Source organism: Cnephaeus nilssonii (genome assembly GCF_951640355.1).
Source record: "Cnephaeus nilssonii genome assembly, chromosome: 18".
Classification (NCBI taxonomy): domain Eukaryota; kingdom Metazoa; phylum Chordata; class Mammalia; order Chiroptera; family Vespertilionidae; genus Cnephaeus; species Cnephaeus nilssonii.
Genome location: NC_137089.1, coordinates 31,567,954 through 31,581,978, shown reverse-complemented (window position 1 = coordinate 31,581,978; position 14,025 = coordinate 31,567,954). Strand labels below are relative to the sequence as shown.

General features: G+C 39.6%; 1 protein-coding gene across 1 annotated transcript in view; it reads left to right on the top strand.

Moving 5' to 3' along the window:
• The window catches only part of TOX (thymocyte selection associated high mobility group box), a gene marked incomplete at its 5' end in the record, with an annotated part of 311,293 nt that overhangs the window by 140,177 nt on the left and 157,091 nt on the right, over positions 1-14,025 (top strand). The window contains one exon of the mRNA XM_079796582.1: positions 12,821-12,886. Coding sequence (XP_079652708.1) covers positions 12,821-12,886 — 66 coding nt within the window. The remainder of the gene's footprint in view (positions 1-12,820; positions 12,887-14,025) is intronic.

Here is a 14,025-nt window from a genome sequence, read left to right as displayed (position 1 = left end):
AGCTTCTTTCCAAACTGTCCAAACTAGAGTGACTGAAGAAAACTCGGTCCTTGTAGAACAGGAAGAGATGCAAACCTAGAGTGTGGGACTGGTTTCTGGAGGCTTTTGTCCGATGCCCCCGGAGGATCAGTTATTTTCACGGACAGACACTGACCTGGAAATGAAAGCACATGGAATAAATGCGCCTGCAGAATAATTAAATGGTGAGGTGTCTGGAATGCCTTTAGCTCTCCCAATACTGCACTGGATTTATTTCATCATTTAATGTTGCTTAGTTAGTGATAAGTGCTAGGCAGATGCTCAGTGCTGGGGATAGACAAATAAATAGGCAAGCCCCTGCCCTCAGAGAGCTCACAGTCCAACGTGGGAGAGAAGCAGCACACAGTGGCGCTGCAATGAGCTGCAGGCTGCGCTAAGCTCCGGATGCCCTGCAGAACTTTCACAGGCACAGAGACTACATCATCGGTGATGTCAGGCGAGGCTTACCTCCTGGCGGGAAGCTTCTCCTTGGCTGGCGAGTCCAAGTTCATGTCTGTTGTCTAACCCTAATCTGTAGCACGAGCTCCTTTCACTCTCAGAAGTGTTCCAGGTTGGTTGACACAGTCTATGATTATTTATTACTAGGAGATAGGGAGGGAAACAACAGAGTAGGAGGTGAAAGGTGTACAGTTAGAGGGAAAGAATAAAGGTGGGGGGGGGCATGTGAAAATCATTAAGCGTTGATGAAATGTAGAGTGACAAAGAGATACAGACAGGAGTGATGTTAAGAATATTGAACATCTGGTATGGCACTCGCCCTGGCCAGGTAGCGTGGATCCCAGACATGAACGAGTGGTACAGTTGTTTACATCAGAAAGGGCCTTGAGTTCTAAGGACGTTGGAATTTACCGTGAAACCATAGGGAGCACGGAAGGATTTTAAGCAGTGGAGGAGAAGAAGACTAGTTTATTGGACAAAGATTGGCTTAGTCTAGGTCACCAAACAGTAAAGAGAAAGTAAGGAACTTGCTCTGAGTATCTGCCAGACATGTGCGTTCTTTTAGGTGCTTTTCATGTAGGTCTGGCCCTCATGACAACCCTGTAATAGGGCCATTGAGGTTCACGGAGGCCAGGTCTTCCCAAGTTCCACAGCTGAGAGGCAGAGATGGATCTCAAACCCTACTCTGAATCACTCGACGACCTGGTCTCTCCAACACACCTTCTGCATCTACTGAGGACTGCTCTGGTCCAGTTAGAGTGGGCTAGCATAGTGTATGTGCTTACAGTAATACCCATTGTCCTTAGGGGGGCGAGGATTGTCACTAAAATAATAGAATGAAGTCAGATGTCCTGGTAGTCATTGGATATGTTATGATATTCATTAATTCTACAGTCACTTTGGGATATCTAAGTCTTGCATGTTGATTGATCCGGTTCTTTTGCAAGGATTTGTTTTCTTAGCAGATATCTTATTAGGTGCTTTTCTGCCACCAGGCAGACCTGGAATTGAGGCTTTGTGCTACCCTTTCCAAGTGACTTAATTCTTTAAGCCTCAGTCTTCTTATTGGTAAAAGGACACAAATACTGCTTTAAAGGTTGCTGTAGGTTAAATTGAGTCAATGCATGTGTGTACCTGACACACATTCAAGAAATGTTTGTTGCTATCACTGAGAATGGGGCCTGGTGCACAGTAGGTGCGATGTGAGCATTTGTTGAATGAATGAATGAATGAATGAATGAATGAATCGTTTAATCTGGAAATGTGTCACTTACCATTGATTTTGATATAAAAGCAAGACCATGCTAGATGGCTCACCTCTGAGAGCACTATTCTCTCAATTTTTCAGCAAAAGAGCATCATATGGTGTCATTCTAGAAAGTAAAAGAGAGGAAACCAGCCACTCTTCACATGCAGTCTAAATAAGGCTTGCAGTAGAAGCAGGCACACTGTTTTCAGCAACAAGACTTGCAGTTTCAGCTCCAACATGTTTCTGGCAACACATGCTGCGAAGACCATTGTCAAAAGGGCTGATGAGGTATTTGGGAGAATACTTCCCCCCACCCTGTACGCCACCCCCCCCCCCCAAAAGTCAAATGGAAGTGGGAGAATGAGGGAGAGTTAGAACTACTATAAACAAGGAGACAATAAAAAGAAACCATAGAGTTGAAGTTCATCAGTGTGTGGAATGCATCTGCCTTGGGGAGGGGACATCTAATGCAGGAAGCCTCAAGCCAAAGCAAGGAAGAATGATACCATAACCAACGTAAAAAATGTGGGAGAAGTCAGCGGGGAAGACACATGAAATCACAGTTTAAAAAGGAGACTGAAAAAGGAGCAAAATAGATGTTACTCTATAGTATTTGAAGGTGTTAAAGAAAAGCCAAAAATTATACTTTTTTGATTAACAAATAAATGGGATGACGTTTCAAGGCTCTTCAAGTGAAAGACACATGCCAGCAGAACTCTGCTTCCTTCCACGTGGACAAACCCACGCTGAATGCCTGGATTTCTTCCTGCTATTTAACCCACTTATTTAAAACGTCGTTAGGTTTTCATTTAGAAAACAAACTGTCTGGAACCTGAAAAAAATAAATGTCAAATCTGATCTCACAAAGGAAATGGAGTGGATCTAGACAGAACCACTTGTATTTCTAAGTGGTCAGGTTCGTCCTGGACTTGACCAAAATATATTTCAACACCTGTCCTGTCCTGTTACTATGAAAAGGCTATTGCTGTAACATTATTGTTATATATAGTCCCAATCTTATCTTCTGAGTAATCATAATAGGGAAGTGAGAGTCTCCATCTTAATATCTCTGTACCTTCCTTTTTGTAGGTAGGTACTACCATTTTAATCTCAAAATTACTTAAGAATTGTGTGTCCTCTAATCTTTTAAAGTATTTTTATCCCACTCAGTTGTCGCTTAACCAGTCTAATTCTAACTCCTCTTTTTTAGACATCTGCCATTCAAGTTGAATAGCATTTTCAATGCTTTGAACTTCTGCTAGTCTCTTCCATATTTTTGGTTTTGAGGTTCCCAGAACAGAACATGCTTTTCCAGACCAAACATGTGTAGAGAAACATTCTCATCTTTTCCTCTACATGTGTGCTTAAGAGGGAATACTAGAAATGAAAGAGCTACCCCCAACCCCCACCAAGAGAAGTAATGACTTTCATACTTTCCATTCCACTTCTATGCAGGATTTAGTACCATGGTAAGTGAGGTGAGAACTGATATAATGTGCAAATAGTGAGCTTAGGTAAGGCTTGCCAGTGAGTTTGAATGAACTTCTCAAATCCTTCCTTTATTCGGTGGACTCAGAAAAATTTGTCCAAAACATGACAACTCAGAGGAATGTTCTGAACCAATAATTGGAAACAACATTGAATTTCAACTAAATAGTATAGTTTTACAGCTTTACAATTTGTAGAAACTTGCAAATTAGTGGAAAATTCATTTCCAAAACAAGGCTCCCATGTGGAATCAGAAATCATAGCTCCCGATTTTCCAACATCAGACACCTGTGGAGGCCTTTCAGTAAAAACCAAAGGTGTGTTTTATGCGAGTTTTGATTCGTTTAAACTTATTTCCATTATATTTAACTAGAGTCAATTTGGGGTGATAGCTTTTACCCATACATTCTTTTCTTTCTTAAATAATGCATAATGAAAGTGAGTAGCTTTCTGTTGGAATCTTGGGGTTCATGAAGGTTTCAAGAAACTAGCTTTTATTTTCTTGAAACTGTTGTTTTCATGATATAAGAAAATCCTAGTTCTATTTATTATTGTTTTATATGTTTGTTTCTATCCTTGCACAATAGAATTAATGATTCTTAAAAATAATATAATAAAAGCTGAACAAGGAGGGGATGAGATTAGTGTAGCTTTGCAGTTAAGAGTGCTGTCACACTGTCTTAGTGCAAGTTCCCCAGAAAGCAGAGCCTGTAGTAAAAGCTGGCATGTTAGCACTGGGGGTGCAAGCCCAGAAAAGCAGGAGTGAGGGAGCAAGGAAGAGAGCAGGGAGGCAAGGAGAGCCAAACAGAAGGCACATTTGTGTGTGTGTGTGTGTGTGTGTGTGTGTGTGTGTGTGTGCTTTAATAAATATATTTTTATTGATTTCAGAGAGGAAGGGAGAGGGAGAGATAGAAACATCAATGATGAGAAAGCATCATTGATCGGCTGCCTCCTGCACTCCCCACCCTGGGGATCAAGCCCACAACCTGGGCATGTGTTCTAACCAGGAATAGAACCGCGACCCCTTGGTTTATAGGCCAACACTCAACCACTGAGCTATCCTGGCTGGGCAAAAAAGGCACACGTTTTCACACTGCCACAGCTTTGCAACTAGATTTCTCTAAAGAGCCCTCGGGCAATGCTTAGACCAGTGCTTGCCATTGGGCCATATTTCCTTGGAGTGTGTCTGGGGCTGCATGACCATGGGAATGATGAAAGTCATTCCTAGAAGCAAAGGCCAGTGGCCAAGGCCTGAGGGTCAGACAGGCTGACACGACCTGTGATTGGATCTGTCCCAGACAACTTACTTAACCTCTTTGTGTCTCAGTTTTGGCACCTGTGAAATGGGAGTAGTAACAGTCTAGTCTTTCTATTTATTTTTACAAGACTGTTATGAAAACTCAATGCCGTAGTATATTTAATGCAATTAGAAAGTGCCTGCAAAGGTTAAAACTGTTTTGAATCTTACTAGCGGTGTTTTCCTAATGTGGAGCCTATAAGGTGACTACTTAAAAGGATAGTGTTCATTTTGAGTTAATAAGTTTAGTGTGTTTGTTTACAAAGCAAACAAACAAATATTGCATTCCAGCCATACCCTTAGCAACAGAGGGATAATGCTGTTAACGACTCTTTGAGTCATGCCACTGAGTTTGAGCATAGGACAGCATTTAGGAGTACAGGTTCAAGATATATGCATAGCATTATTACTGAACATTTCAGTTCTCAAAGTTAACAAAGGAAATATGATATGCAATTTTCCCCAAATAAGTGCAAAAATAGGGCAAAAATTAGAATATGAATTCAGTTCCAAACAGAGTCCAGATTCTGAGTTGCGGTTACGCTATTCTAGTTGTGGGTAGTGTAATATTTCTCCCCTTCCGGTGGCCACGCTTCCAAGCTGCCGAGCTGTGCCCAGAGGACATGTCCTCTCCGTGCATTCAGATCTTCTGCAGAGTGTTGACCACTCAAATTCAAGTGACCGGAGCTCAACGGAGAGGGGTTTCTCTTTCCTAGTTCAGCTCTGTGTGCTCCCAGGTTGTAATGCACATCCATGCAAAGCACTGAGAGCGTAATGCTGCTTTCCTGTCCTGGGGTAGCGATAGCCTGCACACGGCTAGTCTGCTGCCTTGCCCTGCCAGCCACATTCAGGCCCACTGTGCTCAGTCAGCACTGGTTTCATTCTTCCCGCTTGGCTGGAGGCAGACTGTCTTAGACCAGTGAGTGAACAAGTGCAGCCTTGAGGCGGGAAGATAAACCCCTATTCTCTCTCTAGTGTCTCCTGACCTTTCTCGTTTGGAATGGCAGGATGCGTAGTGGAGCAGGGATGCACCTTGCTCTGCTTTTATTGGCTACATTACCATTGGCGATGGTAGCGTTGGTTACTATGGGTGTCAGCTGCCTGAAAACTGTGCTCAGTGTACACTATCTTCCTTCACATCGTGCTCACAACGCCTTGCTCTACACAGAACAACGTAAGTCTTTGACTTCATGGCCCAAACTGAAGTTATTTCTTCCATTACAAAAAAAAAAAAAAAAAGGAAAAATTCGATGACTTGTAGTCTTATATGGGGCCAAGCAATACAAAATGGATATTTTATTTTCAGACTATTACCCTCTCTTATAATGATTTATGATAATGCATCTTCTAAGAAATGTCAAATTAACTCCCTATTATAAGCATTTCCATTTTTAGCTCTTTTTTTAAAAAAAAAAATCAAAGTATCAAATATTCCTTCAGGAAACATCCAGAAATGTAAGGTTTCCCTTTTAGAGGCCCTACAATGTGGTACTGTTTCAAGAATTCCATGAGCTCCCACACACCCCACTCTCCCCAGTAGCAGTTTTCTGGTTTTCTTCTAATGGTTTCCTTAAAAAGATCCCATTTCCTGTTCCAGTGCTAATGATTGATTTACACTTCACATTCTATCTTTGATTTTTCTTGTTTTAGTGGTTTCAGTAGCCTAATGTTGCCCATTTTTGCTCATCATTCACTATGTTCAGACAGTGTTGGATGTCTGCTCTCGGTTTTTAAATAGAAGAAATAATAACTACCTAGTTTGAAAAGCTCTTTGGGATTATGGGTTTGGTTAATATCCTCTAAAAACAATTTCAAAAAACTGTAGTAGAAGATTATAAATGACTTTTTATGTGATTGCATCCCCTGGTGCTTTGAAATAAAAACACAATAAAGAGTATAAAAGCGCTTGGTCAGAAAGGCTAATCCTGAGCGGATGCCATTTACATTTAGATTCAAATAAGTCAGCCTATTTATTTTTTTCAAACTTTGCTTCAGGTTTTAAATTGAGAAAACATGGAAATTAAAAGTCCTAGTATGCTTAGATACATTTTGAAAAGTTAAAATGCCTAAATTCAGTCGGCTCTAAGAATAATAACTGTGATAACCATAAAGAGTAAGGAAGTGTCGTTAGTAATTTTTAATAAAAACAATGTTATTGCAACAATTATTATTAAGGTTCATCTACTAGGTGGTCCAGGTAAAATAAAGTGGGGTCATTGGTGTAATAATGCAAATGCTGTGCCTTCGAGACCATGGGGTTTGCAAACAAGCCACACCCAAATGTAGAGCCTGATTCCCCACTGTTTGTGAGTGATGGAGTATGAAGCAGTATGTCATAGTGGACAGCTCTTCTACTGGAAATCCAGATCTTTATTCTATTCACAGATGGGCCACGTGGCCAATAACAGTCTGTTTCTTTCTGTCATAACATGAGGGGTTCAGCTACAATGCCTTCAGAGACTTTTCCAAGACCAAAATTCTAGGATTCTATTGCACTATATAGCTCTGCTTCAAATGACAGCATGATATCCCCCCTGCCACAGTTTGCATCTTAAGAATGTTGCATCAGCATGAGGCCTGTCGAGATCCCTGGAACCAGCTCCTAGACAGGATGGGATTGGGTGGAGATGTGAAAAGTACAATGATGACATCCGCCTGACAAGGTCTATGTGGGGAGGGCTTGGCCCCCTGGGATCTTGGTTTATTTTTCTTCCTTAGTCCAAGAGTGTGTCCAAGCACAAGGGGTACGGATAGGCCTGTCTGCCACACATCCGTGTTTTAGTTTGTGTGTCAGAAGGAGGCATACACTCATTTAGATCTGGATTTCTTGGCCAATCTGTATGTTTTATACTTAAATAAAAATCTCGAGGAAGAAGTGGATCTAGCATTTGAGTAACAGTGTCCTGGCTGTTACTCAACATATTTTCTTTTTCTTTTGAAAAGCGTGCACTCCTATAGCAACCAGTTTTAATTCACGGTAAAACTTTGAGTTGGCTCCATTTAAAAGCCTTCAAACCATTCTCTGAAAGCTTGATTTTCCTTCTCTTCTAAGTCAACGAATTTTCTGGGAAGGCGATGTAGTTAATCAAGCAAATATTATTTAATTTTTGTTAACTAGACATTTTTTGGGGGACTTTGTATGTGCTGCCCCTAAGATAGAGAGGCACTAAAGATCACTAAGGTGTGTCCTGTCCCCTGTGGTAGCTCACAGACAGTGGAGTTAGTCCCCTAACAACAAGGCCTGTCTGGAACCAGAGGACTGCCTGCAGGAGTCCAGAGCTCAGCCCTCACTAAGGGGAGATGAGGGGTGGAAGGAGAATTTCAACAAGTAAAAGGGCAGGGGCGTGTTCTGAATGAAGAGGTGTGAATGCATGTGGGATGCACCAGTGCACAGGGAGTGGACTCTGAGACCACAGATGCTCATGGCATAATTGCATGGCTTCTTCTCCCCTAGAAAGCAAGCAATAGCATGAAATAGATGTCACCTCTTAGGTGTTTCTACACTGTATGTCCTCCAGAAATAAGCGTTTGGAACAGTCGTGAATATCTTGATAAGGAATAGAGGAAACCACCTGTATTAGTTATGTTCCCCAGAGAAACAGAACCAACAGGATGTATATTTACAAGGAAAGGGATGTATTATAAGGAATCTTCTCATGCAGTTATGGAGGCTGAGAAGCCCCACAATCTGTAGTTGGGAAGCTGGAGACCCAGGGAAGCCAATAGTTCCAGTACATAAGCTGTCAGGCTTGAGACCCAAGAAGAGCTGATGTTTCGGTTTGAGTCTGAAGGCAGGAAAAGGTGAATGTCCCAGCTCAACAGTCACGCTGGAGGTGTTTCCTCTTTCTCTCATAAAGATCAGCGTTGATGTTCTATTCAGGCCTTTAACTGGTTGGATGAAACTCACCTGTATTAGAGAGGGCAGTCTGCTCCACTCAGTCTTCCAATTCAAACCTTAATTTCACCCCAAAATACCCTCACAGACACATCGAGAAGAATATTTGACCAAATATCTGGGCACCATGTGGCCAGTCATGTAGACATAAAATTAATGGTCATACCATGTCTCGGTTTTTTAAGGGTTAATTAGAAAGCATCCAGGGACAGTCTACCAACCTGATTATTAAATTGGCAGCTCACCAAGGCTCATGGGGTTTTTTTGTTTGTTTCTTAATTTTTTAAATTTATGAGGTGACATTGGTAAGGTTGTAAGTGTATGATTCTATAATATGTTATCTGTATATTGCAGTGTGTGTTCATCTCCCAAAGTCAAAGCTCCTTCTGTTACCATATATTTGACCCCCTTTATCTTTTACTACCTCCTCCCCACATCCCTTCCCCCCTGGTAACCACCAAATTTTTGTCTGTGTCTATGAGTTTTTGTCTTGTTTGTTCATTTTTTGCTTTCAGTTTTATATCACACAAATGAGTGAAATCATATGGTTTCTGACTCTTTCCATCTGACGTATTTTGCTTAGAATAATATTCTCAAGATCCCTCTCTCTTGTCGCAAATGATAGTATTTTATTACTTTCATAGCTATTAGTATTTCATTGTATATTTGTACCACATTTTATTTATCAAAGGATACTTCAATTGTTTTCAGGTATTGGCCACCATGAATAATGCTGCAATGACTAATACTACATTTATCTTGCTGGCTCATATGCTAACTCTTATCTCAATTTTTTTGAGAAACCTCCATATTATTTTCATAGTGGCTATACCAGTTTACATTACCACCAGCAGTGAATGAGAATTTCTTTTTTTTTTTTTCACAATCTCTCCAACAATTGTTATTACATGTCTTGTTGATAATAACCATTCTAACAGCTGTGAGGTGGTATCTCATTGTAGTTTTTTTTTTAAATCCTCATCCAAGGTTATGTTTTTATTGATTTGAGAGAGAGAGAGAAAGGGGGTGGAGAGAAAGGAGAGAGAGAGAGAGAGAGAGAGAGGAGAGAGCCACCGATGTGAGAGAGAAACATAGATTGTTTGTCTCCATACACACCCCAACCGGGAATTGAACCTGCAATATAGGTTATGTGCCATGATTAGGAATCAAATCCGCAACCTTTGGTGTCCAGGATAACACTTCAAATGACTGAGCCACCTGGCCAGACTCATTGTAGTTTTGATTTGCATTTCCCTAATAACTAGTGAAGCTGAGAATCTTTTCAGATATCTGTTGGTCATATGTATCTCTTCTTGGGAGAGGTGTCTGTTCAGGTCCTCTGCCCATTTTTTAAATGGATTGTTTGTTTTCTTGTTGTTGAATTATTTATATTTTTTGCATATTAATCCCTTATTGAAGGTGTTGTTTGCAAATATCTTCTCCCATTTGTTTTGTTGCATTTTTTGTTTTGTTGATGATTTCTTTTGCTGTGTAGACGATATTTAGTTCAGTATTGCCCCACTCATTTATTCTTCCTTTTACTTTCCTTGCCTTTGAAGTCAAATTAATAAAATCCTCTCTAAGACTAAGGTCCATACGTTTATTACCTATGTTTTCTTCCATGTAATTTATTGCTTCAGGTTTTATATTTAGGTCTTTGATCTATTTTGAGTTAATTTTTGTATATGGTGACAAATAGCAGTCTAGTTTCATTTTTTTTGCGTGTGGCTTTTCAATTTCCCCAGCACCATTTATTAAAGAGGCTTTCTTTTCTCATTTTATGTTTTTGGCTCCTTTGTCAAAAAATATTTGCTCATATACATGTGAGTTTATTTATGATCTCTCAATTCTGTTTCATTGGTCTGCATGTCTATTTTTTCTGCCAATACCATGCTGTTTCTATTATTGTCACTTTGTAATATAACTTGAAGTCAGGGAGTATGATACCTTCCGCTTTGTTCTTTGCGGATCATGTTTTTTGTAAGTCTCACAATTCTATAGACATTTTGGACAATATTTCAACATCATTGAGATATTGTTAATTACCTGCTTTGGTAATTTTTGACACTTTCAGAATTGATAGTTAATCCATCATTATGATTCAGACTATATTTATATGTTCTGGAGGTTTAGCGCATATTCTAGAAAGCCAGGCTGCCTGGCCTTAAATATTAGACCTGCCTTTTAAGAGCTTGTAACCTTAAGCATCTAGCTTAAATTCTTTGCCTCTCTATCTGAAATTGTAAAATGTAGGTAATAATAATAATACCTAAATCATATTTTTTATGAAGATTGAATCAGATAATATGCATTAGTGAATATAAAGAGACAGGTAGATGATGGGGATATAGAATCTATTCAATAAAATAGTTATGTCTATAGCAACTTAAATTTTATTCTAAAATGCTGTTTCAGCCTTGGCTCAATATTACTTAAGCACTGGTACTTTGTGAGTAAAGAGTCCTTATCAAGAGCAGTATATTGAATATGCTTAATTAGCATACATTTTGGATAGACTAAAACCAAAACTCCAAAGCCTTAGTTGGCTTGAAAACGACACCAGATTTAGCAAATGAGTTAGAGAAGATGAAATAGAAAGTAACACATTTATAGAATATGCATAGGCAGTGGAGTATTTGATTCACTTCACTACTTCTGTGCAATTTAGTTTGTTATAGTCAGAGAAACTGTCCATATTTTAAATGGTTCTTTGGCATCTTAGCATTAAAAACATTTGCAAACAAACCAACAGTGGGTGGGGGTGGAGAAATGCTAAATGATGCTTTGTCAGGACTTGAGTTGTCAGGAATAACAGGCCGATTGGACTGGGGCTACGACTGTCTTTGGGTTGAAGGTGATCGATCACCTGACTGATGGAAAAGCAGCCTTGGGTAAGTCACTGGGACTCAGGGCTCTTGAGCCAGATGACAAAGCCACCAAAATGTCCAGCTGGTCTTTTCTGAGTGTGCTATTTCTTATTCGCCTTAACAACCACATCATTCAATTAGTGGTGTCATATCTGTTTAGGTAAGTTTGTTCACATAACATGAAATCTCTTTGCAGGGTGATGGGTGAAGAAATGTTTAGTGCTTAACTTCATGAGTGCTGCAGTGTCCTTAGGGCGGTCTTGACTCATACAGCTGATGTTGGTGTGACTCCCCAGGCACCCACTGCTGCTGTGACTGCAGTTCACAGGCTTTGGTGTGTCCCCAGAGTTTGTACAACCCTCTTGGGCTACTAGCTGATAGGTGATGAAATGCAATATCTATATAACACAATTTTTTTTTTATTTTGATGGCATATAACGTATGTCCATATTACTTTGTGTTTGCACCTCCATCAATAACACTTTTCTGCCTTAAAAAGTAATTTTCCAGATTTTCACGTTCCCGTGTCTGAAATTAGTCTGCCTATGGAAGTATTTTCATTCTCGGCTCTTTGAAGCTAGCTGCATTAGTCCATTTGATTAATTCCTCGGGAAATTTTTTCCTTTAACGAAAAAAAAGGAATGCCTTGCCCATTTATCAAGTGACTAAAGATAGCTGAGGATTAAGTCTGAATAGAGTGATTACTGCTTTCAAAAACCCAAATAATGGAAAGTATGTTGTTGTTGTTATTGCTCTTGCTTGAACTGTTGCCTCATTCCCCACTTGCCCCGCCTGGTGAATTTCCAACTCCCATCTTGTTCCTAACTTGTAAACTTGTATATGAGTTTCTGGGCATTCATAATACTTAAATTTATTCTACCTTTGAAAAACTTCTGAGGGAAATTTAAGAATTGAGCCTGTATATTTTTATTGTTAATTATTATTATTCTTCTTAGCTATGGATGTAGTGGCACATGCTTTATTATTATCAAGTTAAAAATTTTAAGCATAAAGCTATTGTGATGAAGCCAGTGTTAGTCTATTATGAAAACGCTGCACTTTTTCATTTTTGAGAGCTAAACCCAGAATGCATTGAGCTGTGCCTTAGTTTATTTTCCATTATCTTTCCACCCCCCCACTCCCCCCACCCCAGAAATCATGCCATTCATTTAATACTTCATTACAACTGAACTGCAATATGTATACAGGGTATGCAAAATGAGCCATTCTGTTTTAAAACAGATTGCAGATGAAAGGAAACCATTCATTTCTTGCTTGCTTGCTGTAATTACTAGAGCACTAATTACTCCAAATCACTGACATCCAGGGTCAGGAAGATGACAACAGAAACATCAAAGAAAAGATGTGGCTCACTCACTAGGACAGCTTTTCCATATTCCCAACCACAGTATTTTTTTTTTCTTTTATGGCTACTGTTTACCATGGTAGCTTGGAGTTTCCAGTTTGATGGTGAATAACAAACAAACAAACAAAAAGCCCCGCACACAGTCAAGATTGCTGAATGTTTACTATTATTTCATTCGCAGTTTGACGGTGAGAACATGTATATGAGCATGACAGAGCCGAGCCAGGACTACGTGCCAGCCAGCCAGGTGGGTTAATTAATCTTCTCTGCCTTGTTTCAAATTGTAATTAAACAAATTCAAAGAGTTGCATTGCAAATGAGTAGCACTATCAGTAACTGCCGCAATCAGGAATAATCATAATTTATAAACAAAGCATTTAAGCCTTGTTCCCAGTTAATGAGATAGAGCTGATAAAACACCAGAGTTGGCATTTGTTGAAAGATACTACCTTGTTTCCCCTCCAGAACGGCAAGCAGCTGTTTTGCCAGCATGAGCTTCCCTAAACAGTTGTTTTACCTTTAGGAAATAAAGTCTTTACAGGTGCAGGTTATTTGTGCTTCTGACTAGAGACAAGTTAATCATTTTAAGCTACACATGCCACAAATAGCTTTAATTATCCACTGTTGGGGCAGTTTTCAAGAAAATGGTATGTTTATAACCAACATCGCATGGCCGATGAGCGCTATATGGCTGCTTTCAGAATCTAAGGGGTGGGTAGCTTTCAAGCCAAAATGCATGATATGATTGAAATCTATCAAGGGCACGTTTGTATCCATTTCACTGGGAATGGTTGACACGGTATTTAATCATGAGAAGTGACAACAAAAGTCCAAAGAAAATGTAAATGGATACATTTATAAAAGTCAATGCTTGGCTATTTATTTTTAGATACTTAAGACCAGGCCCTTCAATCCAGCAAGGGCATTTAAAGCAAAAATTATAACTGCCCTAGGGTGCCAGTATAACATACTATGTAAGAACATAGTAAGCAAATATAAATGAATGACACAAGACACTGTGGGCGGGGGGAGGGAGGGCATGTGCTGGGGGCTGTGGGCGGGGGGAGGGAGGGCATGTGCTGGGGGCTGGGGGTTAGGGGAATGTCAATGGGAGAAAAAAGGAGACATATGTACTACTATTTGTAATACTTTAAACAATAAAATAAAATTTAAAATGACCTGGATCTTACAAATCCTATAAAAGATTCCAGATCATGTCCCAATACACGAAAAAAAAAAAAAAAAAGATAAATAAAATGAATGAATGAATGAATGAATGAATGAAAGTGAGGGTGAGTTATTAGGAGCATTTGGGGCACTTGAACATATTTTTTTCCTAGAAGACTATAAAACCATGGTAGCTTGGAGTTTCCTGTAACAATGACT